The 19698-nt window shown below is 40.7% G+C and overlaps 1 protein-coding gene across 3 annotated transcripts in view; it reads left to right on the top strand.

Moving 5' to 3' along the window:
- Nucleotides 1-19698, top strand: part of PLEKHM3 (pleckstrin homology domain containing M3) — a 250326-nt gene that overhangs the window by 105538 nt on the left and 125090 nt on the right. For all 3 annotated transcript variants that reach the window (XM_089671288.1, XM_089671285.1, XM_089671298.1), the window contains exon 5: nucleotides 19314-19507. In XM_089671288.1, the coding sequence (XP_089527414.1) occupies nucleotides 19314-19507 (194 nt within the window). The remainder of the gene's footprint in view (nucleotides 1-19313; nucleotides 19508-19698) is intronic.

Genomic DNA, 19698 nt, shown 5'->3' with positions numbered 1-19698 from the left:
ATTTAAAATTAACCTCACAGTATTATTTTACCAAAAGAGTAGTTGATCCTTGGAACAGACTTCCATCAGAGGTAGTAAGTCAGTCAACAGTAAGTGAATTTAAACATGTTTGGTGCAAGCTTAGATTTGTACCCAGATGAAACGGGTAAGAATAAATAAAGAAGCAATTGTGAAAGGGGAATAGATGGACTGTTTGGTCTTTTTCTTGGCCTTTACAGGACACCTAGTTACTACATGTACTTTGTTCCATTGGCAACTGAAGACTGTAAAGAAAGAAAAAAAAGGTTTTAATTCTGCTTTAAACTTACCTCAGTGTGGATGTCGCTATAATGTGAACGCAAAACTACAAGATGCTGTTTTATGAAAACTAGAGTCATAGAAGAACAATGGAGTTACGCAAAGCAACCTGTCCAGTCCAGCATCCATTCTCTCATTGACATGGGGAAAATGAAATAATCTGATTTGGTTTTTAGTAGACAACAGTGCAATTTTCTGCGCTGCAGTTTTGTTAAATCGGCCTTGTATATTGATTGTGTATGTTGTAACAATGAACTGCACAAATTACACTTTTTTCTATTATTGTCTCAGTGAATCAGAGATTCGAAGAATTCTGTTCTGTTATCACCTGTTTACTTTTTAGCACATGAAGTAGCCTCTCCTAGCATGTAGAAATGTTTACTTTATGATAGATTGGGCTAAGTAATGTAAACAAACAACACCCTTGTTAAGGGCTCTGCTAATGACAGAAACCTAGCTGGAATTTGGTAAAGGGCATATTGCTATTAAGTGAACCATAGGTTCATTGAGAAGCACCAATATACAGTCAGGTCCATAAATATTGGGACATCGACACAATTCTAACATTTTTGGCTCTATACACCACCACAATGGATGTGAAATAAAACAAACAAGATGTGCTTTAACTGCAGACTGTCATCTTTAATTTGAGGGTATTTACATCCAAATCAGGTGAACGGCGTAGGAATTACAACAGTTTGTATATGTGCCTCCCACTTGTTAAGAGACCAAAAGTAATGGGACAGAATAATAATCATAAATCAAACTTTCACTTTTAATACTTGGTTGCAAATCCTTTGCAGTCAATTACAGCCTGAAGTCTGGAACGCATAGACATCACCAGACGCTGGGTTTCATCCCTGGTGATGCTCTGCCAGGCCTCTACTGCAACTGTCTTCACTTCCTGCTTGTTCTTGGGGCATTTTCCCTTCAGTTTTGTCTTCAGCAAGTGAAATGCATGCTCAATCGGATTCAGGTCAGGTGATTGACTTGGCCATTGCATAACATTCCACTTCTTTCCCTTAAAAAACTCTTTGGTTGCTTTTGCAGTATGCTTTGGGTCATTGTCCATCTGCACTGTGAAGCGGCGTCCAATGAGTTCTGAAGCATTTGGCTGAATATGAGCAGATAATATCGCCCGAAACACTTCAGAATTCATCCTGCTGCTTTTGTCAGCAGTCACATCATCAATAAATACAAGAGAACCAGTTCCATTGGCAGCCATACATGCCCACGCCATGACACTACCACCACCATGCTTTACTGATGAGGTGGTATGCTTAGGATCATGAGCAGTTCCTTTCCTTCTCCATACTCTTCTCTTCCCATCACTCTGGTACAAGTTGATCTTGGTTTCATCTGTCCATAGGATGTTGTTCCAGAACTGTGAAGGTTTTTTAGATGTCGTTTGGCAAACTCTAATCTGGCCTTCCTGTTTTTGAGGCTCACCAATGGTTTACATCTTGTGGTGAACCCTCTGTATTCACTCTGGTGAAGTCTCCTCTTGATTGTTGACTTTGACACACATACACCTACCTCCTGGAGAGTGTTCTTGATCTGGCCAACTGTTGTGAAGGGTGTTTTCTTCACCAGGGAAAGAATTCTTCGGTCATCCACCACAGTTGTTTTCCGTGGTCTTCCGGGTCTTTTGGTGTTGCTGAGCTCACCGGTGCGTTCCTTCTTTTTAAGAATCTTCCAAACAGTTGTTTTGGCCACGCCTAATGTTTTTGCTATCTCTCTGATGGGTTTGTTTTGTTTTTTCAGCCTAATGATGGCTTGCTTCACTGATAGTGACATCTCTTTGGATCTCATCTTGAGAGTTGACAGCAACAGATTCCAAATGCAAATAGAACACTTGAAATGAACTGTGGACCTTTTATCTGCTCATTGTAATTGGGATAATGAGGGAATAACACACACCTGGCCATGGAACAGCTGAGAAGCCAATTGTCCCATTACTTTTGGTCCCTTAACAAGTGGGAGGCACATATGCAAACTGTTGTAATTCCTACACCGTTCACCTGATTTGGATGTAAATACCCTCAAATTAAAGCTGACAGTCTGCAGTTAAAGCACATCTTGTTTGTTTCATTTCAAATCCATTGTGGTGGTGTATAGAGCCAAAAATGTTAGAATTGTGTCGGTGTCCCAATATTTATGGACCTGACTGTAGCAAGAGGACCTTGCACCTCCCAAGTGTAATTTAGTAACAGCTCCTCCTGATAAATGTCCCTATATATCATGAATACAAACACAGAACTATGCGATCCAGCTTTGTCCTGTTTGCAACCAAATCTCTCTAGCATGTCTCTCCTTCCTTGCCACCACTTTGTTACATGCACAAATGGTAGTCTGGCACTACAGTGGCAAAAATAATTTGATCTCAAGCAGATTTTGTAAGTTTGCCCACTTACAAAGAAATGAACGGTCTCTAGTTTTTATCGTAGGTGTATTTTAAATGACAGAGACAGAATATCAACCAAAAATCCAGAAAAAAACACGATACAAATGTTATAAATTGAGTTGCAGTTCAGTGAGTAAACTAAGTTTGATCCCCTACCAACCAACAATAATTCTGGCTCGCACAGGCTGACTATGTGCTCATGTGGTACACAGATTAATCCTTAGATTTTGCTCCTAAGGACAACTTGTTATGTGTATAAATGACACCTGTCTTCCATTCAAACCTCACCACCATTATAGCCAAGACCAAAGAGCTGTCAAAGGATGTCAGGGACAAGTTTGTAGACCTGGACAAGGCTGAAATGGGCTACAAGATCATCTGCAAGGAGCTTGGTGAGAAGGAGACAATTGTGCAAGCAATTATGCACAAATGGAAGAAATACAAAATAACTATCAATTGCCCCCAGTCTGGAGCTCCATGCAAGATTTTGTCTCATGAGGTAAGGATGATCATGAGAATCAGCCCAGAACTACATGGGAGGAGCTTGTGAACGATCTCAAGGTAGCTGGGACTACAGTCACCAAACAAACCATTGGTAACACAATACGCCGCCATGGATTGAAATCCTGCAGTGCCTGGAAGGTCTCCCTCCTCAAGGAGGCACATGTACAGGCATGTTTGAAGTTTTCCAATGAACGTCTAAATGATTCAGAGAGGGATTGGGAGAAAGTGCTGTAGTCAGATGAGACCAAAATTGAGCTCTTTGGCATTAGCTTGCCGTGTTCGGAGAAAGAAAAATGCTGACTATGAGCCTAAGAACACCATTCCTACAGTCAAGCATGGAGGTGGAAACATTATACTTTGGGGATGTTTCTCTGCTAAAGGTATAGGCCGACTTTGCTGCATGGACAGGGCCATGTATTGTAAAATCTTGGATGAGAACCTTTTTTCCCTCAGCCAGAACACTGAAGATGGGTCAAGGATGGGTCTTCCAACATGACTAAAACCCAAAACATACCACCAAGGCAACAAAGGAATGTCTACAATCCTGTCTCTGATGTCTTTGGTCTTGCCTATAATTGTGATGAGGCTTGAATGGAAGAAAGAAATTCTGTGGACAGTGTTTTTTGTACACATATCGAGTTGACATTAGGAGCACATTCTTAAATTGACAAGACTAACCTGTGTACCACATGAGCCAGTCTGTGGGAGCCGGAATTATTGTTGATTGGTAGGGAATCAAACTTATTTTACTCACTGAACTGCAACTCAGTTTATAACATTTGTATCATATGTTTTTTTTCTGGATTTTTGGTTGATATTCTGTCTCTAACATTTAAAATACACCTATGATAAAAAAAAAATGATAGACTTTTCATTCCTTTGTAAGTGCACAAACTTACAAAATCTGCAGGGGATCAAATAATTATTTTCCCCACGTACATGAATGTCAAAGAGTTGCGACTGTTTGGGCAATGAAGAGGAGCAGAGTTTGATTTGTATTTCATCTTATACATCATCACCTATTCAAAATTAGCATTTAACCCTTGCAACATGGACAGGGACCCATTGCAAGGGTAACTCTTTTCTCCAGCCCAAAGTTCAGCTGTAACTATTCAAGTATCTTCAAATATCTTGCAAATACATTACCAGAGCAGTTGTTAAGAAATACAAATATGCAACTAAAATCTAATTCCAGGATACCAGCCCTCTGCCTAGTTACCTCCTAGTCTGAAATTCAAAAAGCCAGATGAAGACCGAGATCTGACACAAGGCTGTTTTTACCTATTACTTTGACAAAACCAGCTATAACCTGGCGCTCACTTCTGCCCATCATTTGCTTGTTTTTTTTGTTGTCTGTGTCCCTGTTATTGAGATTCACTCTTTCTGTTTTTTCTGGTAATCACAGTTACTGGGACTGAAAATTAGGGAGAGTCCAACATTTTGAGTCATCATGACAATAGTAAAGGGGAAATCCTTCAATGGGGACACTTGTTCCTTCATTTTGGAGAGATTCCTTTTCCCTTCCTGTTGTGTCTATACAATATGAAGTGACAGTAAATGTTTCACATGGGAAACATGGAAAAACAAATCAGAAAGTAGTTTAACCCAAGCCCTAATCTATCCAAAAAAGTTTGGATAAAAATATATAAAAAACACATAATTGATAGATTAACAATTTGACATTTGCGCACTATATATGTTTAAATGTCATTAAATATAAGAAGCAGCCAGCACAGTATTGCAGGTATCAATACATAAAGCTTATAAAACAAAAAAAAGGTACAGCGCTACAAATACAAAACCACAACTAGACAAAAAATAAACAACAAAGGAAAATTATAAATCATAATGTCCAGTGATGTGCAGAAAAAAATATAATTTATAATTTTCATTTGTTGTTTATTTTTTGTCTAGTTTTGTATTTGTAGCGCCGTACCTTTTTTTTTCTTATATAATTGATAGACTTTTCCTCTAAGGATGTTATGCAGGTGAACTACTAATTTCTTGTCACATACAGACTGAACCCTAAACTGGCCCTTCTAGAAGAAATTGAAAATTCTCTTACTCCCCCCTAACCAAATTGCTGACACTGTTATACGATTATTTAAATACCTTGTTTCCTATCATTAGATCCCCAGCCTCCCATATTCTGCATTTTTACCTAGGTGGTGTAATGTATGTATTGGTCTCCTTCAGCCTTCGAATTTACACCTCACACATCCCAGGAGACTGTGTTTCTGTAATAAAAGAAATTATCAAAATATATGATTTAGAAGGCTTCATTACCACTTCACTGACTTACCTAGACTAGGAATTTTAAAGAAAATGTAAAGTGGTTCTAAACCCAAAAGTAAATATTTATTATATTGCAGTTTACCAATTTTTGGATGTGATGGCTTTATTAGTTTTCTTTTTAAGCATTCTCTTTTATTTTCATCTGGTGATCCAGCCAGTACGTTTGCTGTTTTTCAAAAGAAAAAGCTTTCCAGCAGAATGTATCCGTTACAGAGATGAGAGAAACCATTTAATACTAGCAGGGGTGCTTTCAATGATCAGCTTTTGTTTAATAATGTAACGTTTTTATCCCCAAAGGAAAAAAAACTGTTGGTTATAACTGCTTATAAGTATTAGCTGGAGTTTGGCTTCAGTTTGTTAGTGTATTTAAATCTGCTAGTACATCTAACACTCCCCTCCCCCCAGACTGACAGTGCTGCTGTCCAAAGGTGATTCTCCTTCATCCAGAGTTTGCGCACAAATACTACTAATACAGGAGGTGTGTTACTGGCCAGATCACCAGGGGAAAACAGAAGTAAAAAGCCTAAAAAGAAAACGAATGTAGCCACCATATCTGAATCTAATGATTTGTAAGCTGCTATATTTTTTGTTTTTGGGTTTAATACCGCTTTAAAATTGACTCGTATTTGCCAGGATCTTTAGGATTTGGCAAATTACAATTATATAATGTCATAAGTGGCATTTTTCACATATGGAGTGTTTTTATAATGGTTAATCATTCAGAACTTTATTGTTATGGCTACTGACATTTGTGTTTTGCTTACATCATTTTGTGAAGATTTTGAAAGATCTGGAATGCAGCATTCAAAGATCAAAACTGGATTTTACAGAGCAGTGCACATTCAAATTTAACTAAACCTGATATAATTTCCCCTTGTGTACTAATTCTTACTATGATAGCTGAACGTTAGCAAAAGTTTAGTCCAGTTATACATTAAAGAAAATTCAATTCTACATTGAAATAGTATAAGTAGTAGAATTTGTCTTAATATCTGCATCAGGCAATCTTCTGCATAGCAGTACTCAGCCCATAGTGATGGAATGGGCATCCAGTTAGGGTTCTATTGCTTTGCACTGTGTCCATGCGAATACGCTCACCAGGATGATCTTGTTTATGTGTGGCTTCCCCTTCACTGTCTAATCAGAGTGGGGCAAGTTCCAGACCATGCTGTGTTGCTTTACTATATAGCCTGCAGAGAACTGGCTATACAGTGTGGTATGGATAACAAGACTGGTTGAAAATTACAAATCTATTGGTTTGTAAGTCTGTAGCGTATTTATATTTTAGCAGTTTACTTAGAGTTCAGATGTATAGCTCATTTAGATAACACAAACATGCTCTTCAGTACAGAACTACTCACATCATTGTAATAGAACCGCAGCAGCAACATTAGTACACACAGGACCATTAATGGAGTAAAGCTATCACATGATCCTAGGTATTGCAATGAATTCGTACAAAAAAGTATAGCTATATACTGTATCGACAGAACAGATGAGTTCTGACAAGATGTTTATTAGATAGGTTAAAACATTCCACAGATAATTTCTCTAATATTTGTGGAATGAGCAAACATGAGGTGAGGTATCCACACTGCTATATGGGAAGCATATCTGGCATTGACTTTCAAATAAGTGCTCTTGCCATTTAAAACATTTTTAAAAAGTAAACCTGTTGTAATAAAATTTAGCAAAAGTGAAAAGGAGATGGTCCATGACCATGGATGGAATCCACTGCCTGGTAGGACTGAAAATATACACTGCTCCAAAAAATTAAAGGAACACTTTGAAAACACATCAGATCTCAATGGGGAAAAATATCACACTGGATATTCATACAGATATGGACTGGGTAATGTGTTAGGAACGTAAGGATGCCCCATCATTTGATGGAAATAAAAATTATCAACCTACAGAGGACTGAATTCAAAGACACCCAAAAATTAAAGTGAAAAAATTATGCAGCAGGCTAGTCCATTTTGCTGAAATTTCATTGCAGCAACTGAAAATGGTACTCAGTAGTTTGTATGGCCCCCACATGCTTGTACTTTGGGGCATGCTCCTAATGAGATGGCAGATATTGTCCTGGGGTTATTCCTCCCAGATCTGGACCAGGGCATCATTGAGCTCCTGGACAGTCTGAGGTGCAACCTGGCGGTGCCAGATGGATTGAAGCATGATATCCCAAAGGTGTTCTATTGGATTTAGGTCAGGCGAGCATGGGAGCCAATTCCTTCATCTTCCAGGAACTGCCTGCATACTCTCATCACATTGTCATATACCAGGAGGAACCCAGGACCCATGCACCAGCGTAGGGTCTGACAATGGGTTAAAGGCTTTTCCCCCCCGATACCTAATGGCAGTCAGGGTGCCATTGTCCAGCCTTTAGAGGTCTGTGCGTCCCTCCATCGATATGCCTCCCCAGACCATCACTGACCCACCACCAAAACAGTCATGGTGAACGATGTTACAGGCAGCATAATATTCTCCACGGCTTCTCCAGACCCTTTCACGTCTGTCACATGTGCTCAGGGTCAACCTGCTCAACCTGCTCTCATCTGTTAAAAGCACAGGGCGCCAGTGGCAGATCTGCTAATTCTGGTGTTCAGTGGCAAATGCCAATGCCAGGCAGTGAGCAAAGGGCCCACTAGAGGACGTCGGTCCCTCAGGCCACCCTCATGTAGTCTGTTTCTGATTGTCTTGTTAGAGATACTCACACCAGTGGCCTGCTGGAGGTTATTTTGTAGGGCTCTGGCAGTGCTCATCCTGTTCCTCCTTGCACAAAGGAACAGATACCGGTCCTGCTGATGGGTTAAGGACCTTCTACGGCCCTGTCCAGCTCTCCTAGAGTAACTGGCTGTCTCCTGGAATCTCCTCCATGCTCTTGAGACTGTGCTGGGAGAGACAGCAAACGTTCTGGCAATGGCACGTATTGATATGCCATCTGGAGGAGTTGGACTGCCTGTGCAACCTCTGTAGGGTCCAGGTAACGCCTCATGCTACCAGTAGTGACACTGACCCTAGCCAAATGCAAAACTAGTGAAAAACAGGAAAGATAAGTAGAGAAAAAAATTTCAGTAGCCTCCACCTGTAAAACCATTTCTGTTTTGGGGGTTGTCTCATTGTTGCCCATCGAGTGCACCTGTTGTTAATTTCATTAACACCAAAGCAGCTGAAACTGATTAACAATCCCCTCTGCTACTTAAATGACCAGATCAATATCCCAGGAGTTTAACTGACTTGATGCTATACTTTGATTAAAAAGTGTTCCTTTAATTGTTTTGAGCAGTGTACTTTACAGTAGGAGATACAGTATGTGATGGTAGTCACTTTGGTTGGGGAGCCCATGGAACACAGCCCCCTTTAGAGAGATGGGGAGACCCCTGTCTCAGCTCCCCATATCCCTCTTATGTGTAAGTCACCCTGTGCCTGTTAGGAGTACAGGGTGATCTGTCCTAATGTTGTGTAGACATGTATAGGTGGGGTGTGGGGGTTGTTCATTGTTTACTGCCACGTGGTCCCATTGTTGTATTGTGTCTTGCTTGCAAGCAAACTATTATGGGATGTACTGTATGTGTTTATGTGTATTGGCTTGGTAGGAGGTGTCTGCTTTGTGTCTCTTGTTACTAATTGCATTGCCCCGCCCTGTGTATATATCTTGGGTCTGTGTTAAAATAAAGCAGTCTATTTCCTGACTTTACTTCGCGTGGTGTCCGTGGATCTGTGTTCGGACAGGGAACCAAGAGTCTAACGGAAATACCCTAGTGCAGTCAGGGTTCGGTTCCGTTACACAGTATATGGTGTATAAGCAACCACCTACAGCAGTGGGTTTACTGTGCAGAGTGGATCGGTGTACAGTAAAGATTGCATACAAGATTAAAAAAAAAAAAAGTTTGCATACAGACTAAAGTAGTGTGGAATATTTAAATTACATCATAGTGTAGAGAGTTGAGGAGTATATACTCTACAGTAGGAGATATATGGTGTATATACAACCTGCAGCAGAGTGTATACTGTGGAGTATAGAATGCACAACACTTGTACAGAGTGTACAGTAAAGATTGCAAGATTAAACTAGAAAAGCTACAATTTCTGGGGAAATTGTGTGAAGTGTTCTTGCCTCCACCAATAGTCTACAACTGGAGTGGGCAGAGTAACTGGGTGGAGTGGCTTGAGTAACTAATGTGTGGTTGGAGTGGCTGGAGTAACTGTGAAAAGGTTGGACTGGGCAGAGTAACTTTATGGAGTGGGCAGAGTAACTGTGTGGAGTGTTTGGAGTGAGTAAAGATAGTAAACATTACACTAACCAATTGATTGATCAAATTTAAAAAGTGCACATGGCAAGCTTGATAGAGTGAGAAATGCATTTCAACTTTTATTTTTCAGCTCACACTCTAGCTTTTGTCACTCTGCTGCCTGCTCACACACCTGGGTTCCTATGGCAACTCACTGTACAGCAAGGGCAGAGAAGAGCGGTTAAAAACAAACTGCTCCAACTTGCTCACTTCACTGGTGGTTGCCATTTTCAAACGGTTGTAGTTTAACCACTTGCCTACCGGGCACTTATACCCCCTTATTTACCAGGCCAATTTTCAGCTTTCAGCGCTGCCGCACTTTGATTGACAATTGCGCGGTCATACAACATTGTACCCATATGAAATTATGATAATGTTTTTCTCACAAATAGAACTTTCTTTTGGTGGTATTTAATCGCCACTGGGCGCTTTACTTTTTGCGCTATAAATAAAAAAAGTGCAAAAAATTTGAAAAAAAAAAAAGTTTCTTTCTAGTATAACATTTTTCAAACAGGTATTTTTTCTCCTTCACTGATGTGCATTGATGAGGCAGCACTGATGGGCACTGATAGGCAGCACTGATGGGCACTAATAGACAGCACTAAAGGGCACTGATAGGCAGTACTAATGAGGTGGCACGGATAGGCGGCACTGATAGACAGCACTAATGAGGTGTCACGGATAGGCGGCACTAATATGCAGCACTGATAGGCGGCACTGATAGGTGACACTGATGATGGGTACTGATAGACGGCACTGACTGGCATCACTGCTGGGCACTGACTGGCGGCACTGACTGGCACAACCCCTGGGCACTGACTGGTGGCACTGACTGGCAGCACTTCTGGGCTGCACTGGTGGGTGGCACTGGTGGGCAGCACTGGTGGGTAGGCACAGGTCAGTGGCACTGGTGGGCACAGGTTGGTGGCACTGCTGGGCACAGGTAGATGGCACTTCTGGGCACAGGTGTGTGACACTGCAGAGTGGCACAGGTGGGTGCACTGCTGGACACAGGTGGGTGATCTGCTGGGTACAGGTGGGCGGAGCTAGTGGGCGCACTGCTGGGCACAGGTGGGCGGAACTTGCGGGTGGCACTGCTGGGCACCGATCATCAGGGCACTGATCATCAGTGCCCTGATGATCTGTGCCGATCCCCGCTCTGACAACTGCCGGTTCTCGGCAGTACTTTCCTCATGATCTGACAGCGTGAGGAAAGTGCAGCCGAGAACCGGCACTTGCATTTCCCTCTGATCAGCGTGTCATTGGACCCCTGGGGCGCGCAACAGAGCGCGTTCTGGGAGGACGTCATATGACGTCCACTCAGAACTGGCCGGCCGCAGTGCAGCCGTCATTCGGCTATCTGTGGTCGGATACTAGTTAAAAATTATAAATCCTACACCGAAGAGCTTTATATTGTGAGAATCACAAGACCCAGGCCTACACTTTGATGCATAGTATGTCTCTGAAATATTAAAAATGAAGGCACAGTCGCAGTTTAGAAATTGCCCTTCAAATTTGAGGTGGCTAGAGTGGCGTTTCAATGAATGTCAATGGGCGACGTGAGTTGCAAACAAATGGTCATATTGTGACAACTATCAGGACTATGGCTTAGCCGTGGACATATTTTGTGGCAGCAGGGATAGCTGAATGTTCTGATATAAGATTTGTGTAGGTGGGCTTGAAAATGAGGGAGTGATGGCAGTTTAGAAATCATGTCCTGATTTTTCAGCTCACACTCTAGCTTTTGTCAGCTCCCACTCTAGTTTTGAACATTGCGCCATTCATTTCTATGGGACCAATTTCACCACAAAAATGACGATATTTCGTGAACCATTCGGCAAAACGTTCCACAAAGTAATAGCACACCAATCGGGAACAATCCGCACGTTTCGGTATATTACTGTATGTAGTGTAAAAACTCTGGGAGGAGTTAGGTTGGTAAATTTGGCTATAATAATAAAAATATATATGTGAGATAACAGTAAGTGGTCTGGCCATGCAAGAACACTTTAAAAAAAAGATTGCAGAGTAAAGCAGTGTGGAACACTTACCGTATTTTTCGCTCCATAAGACGCACTTTTTCCCCCCAAAAAAGGGGGGAAAATGTCAGTGCGTCTTATGGAGCGAATATAGAGCGGCCGGTCCGGTATTTCCACCGCCGCTGTGCAGAATACCGGGCCGGCCGCTCAGCTCTGCAGCAGGACCTTAAGGAGAGGACTGCTGACCTTTGGGGAGGTGGGGAGCGGGTACCTGAATTGGACAGGTACCCGCTCTTACTTCTTTGTTCTTTGATCTTACCTGTTCCTCTATCCAGCGGCGTGCTGTCTTCCCGGCTTCTGTACTGTGGGCACTGGGCATGAGAGCCGGGTGCCAAGTGCGCATGCGCAAGAAGCGGTGCTTTTTGTGAATGGTAAGGCGGTACCTGGGACACATGACCGATCCCAGAAGCCGCCGGACCAATCACAAAGCGCAAGTGCTGCTCGCTCATGCGCACTGGGCACCCGGCTGTCATGCCGAGCGCCATTACAGAAGCCGGGAAGACAGCGCGCGGCTGGATCGAGGAACAGGTAAGATGAAAGAACAACTCCACGGAAGTGGGAGTGGGTACCTGTCAAATTCAGGTACCCGCTCCCCACCTCCCCAAAGGTCAGCAGTCATCTCCTGTGCTGTCCACAGTCTCTGGTCATCCCTGTGCTGTCCGCAGTCTCTGGTCATCTCCTGTGCTGTCCACAGTCTCTGGTCATCCCTGTGCTGTCCGCAGTCTCTGGTCATCCCTGTACTGTCCGCAGTCTCTGGTCATCTCCTGTGCTGTCCACAGTCTCTGTTCATCCCTGTGCTGTCCGCAGTCTCTTGTCATCCCTATGCTGTCCGCAGTCTCTGGTCATCTCTGTGCTGTCCGCAGTCTCTGGTCATCCCTGTACTATGTCCGCAGTCTCTGGTCATCCCTGTGCTGTCCGCAGTCTCTGGTCATCCCTGTACTGTGTCTGCAGTCCATTAGTTCAGAATTTTTTTTTCCTGTTTTCTGCCTCTAAAACCTAGGTGCGTTTTATGGTCAGGTGCGTCTTATGGAGCGAAAAATACGGTACATTACATCATAGTAGAGAGTTGAGATGTATAAAGTGCAGTGTACAGTATAATGCACAGCTCAGTGGAGCAGTGTAAGCTAAATAATGTACAGCTTGGATAAAATGTATAGTACAATGGATGGAGAAGAGCCATGTACAGTAAAATGTACAACACAGTGTACAGAATGGAGAAGTGTAAACTATAAAATGTAAAGCATGGATTCAATATATAATACAGTGTATAGAGTGGAGAGGTGTACAGAGTGGAGTGATGTGCACTATATAATGTACAACTTGGATATAGTATATAGTCCAAAGCATACAGTGGAGTGGTGAACAGTATAATGTATAGCACAGTATACAGAGTGGAGTGGTGTGGACTGTATAATGTACAGCTTGGATACAATGTATAGTACAATGCATAAAGTGGTGTGCTGAACATTATAATGTACAGCAAGGTGTACAGAGTGAAATGCACGCATACAGTTTTTGTTACAATGCATAGAGTGGAGCAGTGTTTGATATAATGGAGAGCACAATTAGATGAGTGGAGCAGTGTGGACTATATAATGTACAGTATGAACACAATATATAGTGTAATGTACAGAGTAGAGTGTTGCGAAGTATAGAACATTCAGCGCAGTGTACAGCGTATTGTGATGTAGACTATAATGCACAGCATAGTGCACAGAATGAAGTGGACTATACAGTATATTGTACAACACAATGTACAGAATGGATGCAATATACTGTATAGTACAATGTATAAAGTTTAGTGTAGTGTAGAATGTACAGCACAGAGAAGAGCATGGATAAGTGTGGCATAGGCAACATTGAATAAGCTTTTCATCATTATGCTGCACCATTTTGTAATTATATTTACTTTTATTCTATAAAAACTGCCTGGCAAGACCTATCTATATTGCAGTACAAATATCTTAATTTTTTTGTTTAAAAAAAAATGTATGTTTATTTTCTGTTCTAAGCCTTTTTTTAAAAAAAATACACTTTGCAATATTGGTTAAGGGTTATTTCTGATTAAGCTGAACTTGGCTTGGTACAATATGTCTGTAGAAGATGACATTTAAAATCTGAAAAAATCCTTTCTGCCACAATTTGCCTTCCTGAAATAGCACAATTTAGCTCTGTCTCAGTGTAAACATGGACTTAAGGGCCTGGATGCCTAATGGCATTGCTCAATATATCATTTTCCATCATTCTAGTCTCAAGTGTCATGAACAAAATTTCCTCCTGCTTAAGAATGGAATACATTAGCAGGAGCTATTTCATCTTTTTTTCCTACTCTATTCGAGTGAATACATAATGGCAAAGAAAAAAAGGTTCAGTGAATTCTGGTAATTAATCTAACATAGTTAGCCTGCCTGGTGCATATTGTATATTTTCCTTTAATATATAATACATTTTGAATATAATTGTATTTCAGAAAAACATGTGTTACTTTATGTCATAAGGGATCTGCTTCATGAGAGAGGGGAAGCATTACTTTATTTCATTTATTCATAGGGGTCAAAGACTTTATAGAGCCAGATGGCCAGCCATTCAGTTTTGCTTTTTCTACTGTTCTAAAGATAAATGAATGTATAGGTGACAGTCATTGCAACCAGTAGTGTATAAATCTACAACTAATCTGATCAGTATAAATGCGAAGTTCTCATCCTACGCTATAGTTTGCAGTCTGTTCTTTGTCAGATATCCCATAAGGTCTTAGAATTTTTATGACATTCCTTCACATGCATTAGCAAACTTTCTTAACACAAAGTATTTACACAAAGTACTTTAAGCAGTATTAAACCAAAAACAAAAATTTAATAGAGAAAAAAAAGAAAACAAATGCAGCCAGAGCATTTAAGGATTGCTAAGCTGCAAGACATTATATTTTTGTGTTTTAGTGCTAACTGCCAGAGTGGCTAATAAGCAAGCATGAGCAATGTCACATGAGAGGATGGAGAGTGAGTTACATGCCCCCCATATCCAGAAGTACTGGGTATTTGCTCCCATAGAGTGGAGGGAGTAAGAGGGAATAGTGAGAGTGTACCGCTAAGGAGGGGGGATTTAGGTGAATCTAAGGATGGGCAAATGTGCTGTATATAAACAAATGGAGGGTGGGCCATACATGGCAGTGTGCTGGTTTAAAATGTAATTTTTCTTTAGCTATTGCACACCCATGAGCACTGTACTGTAATCGCACTGTCCATTGGATACTGCAGATTGCATGAAAAAGATCCTCTCTCTTTCCTTTCAAACAGCGATTGGTCACGAGTGGAAAGGTCGAGATTTACTCATGAATGCAGCCAGAACCAGTGCCAGAACTATTGCAATCTAGTATCAGTGCCATCTGGCACCAGCCAGAATCAGTGTCTGTACAACCAGTACCAGCACCATCCAATGCCTACACAGCCATGACCTGTCCCATCCAGAACTAGTGACATCCAGCACCAGCCAAAATCTGAGCCTGTGCAGCCACTACCAATGACAGCACTGCCAGAACCAATGCTAGCCAAAACCACTGACTCCACATCCGATACCAGTGCCATCCAGTACCAACTCCTGTACATTTAGTAACATTGCCAGTATCAGTGCCAGCCAAAACGAGTGCTTATACAGCCAATACCAGTGCCATGTAGAACCAGTGACTGCAAGTACCAGTGCCTAGTCAGGAAATGAGATGCATCATTTATTCCCCTTGAGAGCCTGAAGGTGCTCCCTGGATTTTGTTTCCTCTATGTGGCTAGACTATGGAAAATTCTCATATGTGTGGTATCCCCATACTTGGGATGCATAGCAAAATGTGTTTTAGGTAGCAATTGTAAGCATGTCCATGCTGTGTTTGAGAAATAACTTGTTAAAGTAACCTTGCAGGAAAAAAAAATCACATTTTCTTTTCTCTTTTCAGTGTCTCCAGAAAAAAAAGCAAAACGTAGAACTTCAAAAATATCTTGCTCTCATACTAAATTTCTTGTGGTGTCTACTTTCCAAAAAGGGGTTATTTTGGGAGTGTTAGAACATTAGAGTTCATAAATGTCAAAGAAATGCTGTAGTTTGTATACACTATTACTGTCACACAGGCTAAATAATATCTACGTACTTGGGGTTATTTTTTTTTTTTTTACCAAAGAAACATTGCAGAATACATCTTGGCCTAAATTTATGAAGAAAGATTAATTGCACTGCTGTTATAACAGAAAGTAGGGAAAACAGTCTTTTTATGGTTTATACAGCTTTAATTCATACTGTGTTGATGGCAGAATTCATGTATTGACCAAAATTGTAGCTTTTATGGTTAAGGAGGTTTGCTAATTCTCATGCATGAATATGCTGTACAGATTTTAAACATTATGAAAAATCTGGCAGAAATGAGAAGTTATGCTATAAGATGAAAACTTCCTATTTAAACTGAACAGTTAATTTGCATGTCCATGTATCATACTTGAAATTATTTACGACCCTTTCCAGTGTCCCTTCATGCCTTCTTTTAAACCCCTTTTTGAAAATGTTATCGCGATAGCGCCTTCAGTGAACAGCTAGAGATGTGTAAAGCCAGCCATAGATGATGTGATTTTCTTTCCTGCAACCTGAGTTTGCAGGAAAGAAAATCGCTTGATTTCCCCTTCAACACAGTCAGTGTTAATGGGGGAATCCCTCCAGTGGAGCTAATGTGTTCTTTCAGCGTGGGAGGAAGCTGTCCCTGCAGGGAGAATACAGTAATTATTGCTATCCGCTATAGCTGCTGGCAATAATTGCATGAACCAAAGTCATACAACAATCAATTTGCATATTATCAGCTTGCCCATAGATGGTTTGAATCTCAGCCGGTCCCTGCTGAACAGGACGAGATTCAGACCATCTATGACTGGCTTAACTCATCTTTTAATTCACTGTTAGCTCCTGATCCTGAGGATGCTGGTAACACTGCATGAAATTAGGATCTGCATCATCAAACCTTTTTATCAGATTTTCTTATGTTTGCAATGGCAGGTATAGCTACTTTACCAAAGACAAAGCTCATCTTTAGGACTGCAGCTTAGTGATTGGGACTGATTTATAGTTCTGGTTTTGAAAGCACAAAGAAAATATTTCTTGATCTTGTTTTCATCCTCATAAAATGACTGAGAAAAATAAACATTCACCGCCTAAGGTGATTAGTGTGGTGAACGCATTGTATGAAAATATAATTAATATGAAGAATATCGTTTACAATTGTTTGTTTTATACTTATAGTAAAAATGTTTACGATAAAAATGAAACCTTGAGATGCTTTAAGGAGATCAGCCTGTCTGCTCTATACTCCTTCTCTTTCATCCAGGTATCGCTTTAGTGCACCACCCCCACTCTATTTTAAGTAATCCATTGATATGGGGAACTGCTTGTAATGCACACTCTGTACAGACTCCTTGCTGTTTATGAAACTGTTATATAAAAATATGTCTGTTCTACAAAGTTTTTCATCATTTAGATTCAAACCTGAATTGTGAACATCATTGGTGACAGTAGTGACAGAGAAACTTACACAGCACAGATTTTAGCAAATGCACTCCTAGTGACCCTATCATTCTGCCTGGAGTCTGGCTGCAAAAGAGACATCTACTGATTCCCCCATTTACAATAAATAGTGTAGATCATGGAGGTCAAACTAGTGGGCCTCCAGCTGTTGCCAAACAAGTCCCATGAGACATTGCAAGATTGACAGTTACAAGCATGACTCCCAAAGGCAGAGGCATGATGGGACTTGTAGTTTTGCAACAGCTGGAGGGCCACCAATTTGACACCCCTGATGTAGATGGAGGAATCTTCAGCTATTGTATTCTGACAGTCAGCACCTGAAACATACAGAATATCTAAATAGTGGCTGCATCTTATTGGATGCACCAACTGTTCAGCCTACAATTTTCCACCTCACCCCTTAGATTTTCAGATCAAAATTCTCAAGCAGGAGAGTGCTGACAGAGCGACTCACAGCCCAAATTTTGGCTGGTTCATCAGGAACCAGATGATATTGCCTCCAAGTAAGGCCAGCTTAATGGAAACCTGTGCTGAGGGAAATATGGAGGCTGCCAATGCTGACCTTATTTGAAAAATGCTGGTTACCTGGCTTTGTGTAGCTTCAGCATTTTCTAAGTCAATAACTAGGAAAAGGCATGCAGCAAGTAAAGTTACAACTCCTAAAGCTGTTGTTTTCAGTGATTCAAAAAATGTTAAAACCATTGGATCAGCAAAGCCATTAGGGTCAAGACATGGATTTTTAAATGGAGAAGTCAGCATTGACAACCTAAATAATTATTTTAGTAACAAATTGTGTTACAGTTGAAATCTGAGTAGGGAAGCCCACACCACCTATCACCCCATTCATTGATAAAAAAAAAACTAAGCTAAATGCCATAAATTCCTACCTAAATCAGTGGTCCTGTGACACTCTGGGTCTCAAGCCTTTTTGTTTCGCCCTTGCAAAGTGATAATGTACTTTTTTCAGGGGCCTAGGTCACTGCCTGTTGACCTGCACACTTTCTATTGGGTGCATCAGCAGTGTCCTCCTAATCTTGAAGGTCACAAGACTGCAGATTCAGGTGAGTAAAAAGGTGTGTAGGATTAATTAAATAAACGTTTTAATTTTATCATAGTTTGTGTTTCATGAACAGTATTAGTAGTTAACTAATTGGTTTTACCTGCTGCCTGAAATCGCTGTTTATTAATTGTATTTCCTTAATTATACTGAAGTATTTGTTTAGTAGAAATGATTCATACATATCTTAAATAAAGTTGTTGGCTAAGAAGGAAACCAAACCAGGGAATGTTGGTTTGCTTAACCTTGCTGAATGTTTATAGTCTGTGTTCAACAATAATTATTGTTGAACACAGACTATAAACATTTAGCAAGGTTAAACAAACCAACATTCCCTGGTTTAATAATTAATTATTATTAATTATAATTATTATTAATTATAATTTGAGAAACTACTACTGAATAGAAAAGAAAGTTGTTTTTATATAAAACACTCAGTCCTATAAATCAGGAGCACTGGTTAACAATTTATAATTCCCGGCTGTGAGATTAGGAAGGGTATTTATTCAGAGTATTATGTACAAAAGAAACATAGATAGGCATCAGGTTTCAAGAAAACCTGTGCAGACCAAAGCCTAGTTAGTACACACAATCAGAAAATCGTACAAAAAAATACCAATTTCAAAGCGAACGTACGATAATCTGATTATTACTACACAGCTTTCGTTCGAAATTATTTGGTGGAACAAGCATGAAAATACATTACATCACTTCCGAATTTTCTTTATCGTACAAGAATTTTCTTAAGTTTAGTAACCTCTTCACTTTCGATAGGAGACTAGCATGCAAAAAAAAAACGGACGATCATTCATCCAATATTCTCATCGTGTGTACTGGGCTTAAGGTGCAAAATCTCCTCTTACATCTTTTTCCAGGTATCCAAGCAAGCAAAAGAGTTCTTGGAATATGTCTATGAAGAGCCATTGATTGATGTGCAGCAGGAGAACCCACTACTCTACAGGCATGTTGATGCATTGGCACAAGTTGTGCGTTTAAGACAGCAGTTGAAGTCACTCCGGGCTTATCTTTTTAGTTGCCGAGCAGTGGTAGCTGAAGACCTACGTAGAAGGTGGGTGTTAACAATGGCCTGTCAGCAAAACTAGAGCACATTATAATTGGTGATATTTATTACCATTAATTTAAAAAAGTGGAGTGAATTGATGTAAGCAACAGTCTGCATGCAAGGAGCAAACAAAATGCTGCCTAATTTTTCTATATAGGGCAACAAGCAGCAGGCCTAATTCATGGCAAAGCAACATG

This window comes from Staurois parvus, unplaced genomic scaffold (genome assembly GCF_062004578.1).
Source record: "Staurois parvus isolate SC_StPar_1 unplaced genomic scaffold, SC_StPar_1.0 ptg000011l, whole genome shotgun sequence".
In the NCBI taxonomy this organism is placed as follows: domain Eukaryota; kingdom Metazoa; phylum Chordata; class Amphibia; order Anura; family Ranidae; genus Staurois; species Staurois parvus.
Note: the sequence above shows the minus strand (reverse complement) of the source record. Positions and strands in the feature narration are given on the sequence as shown.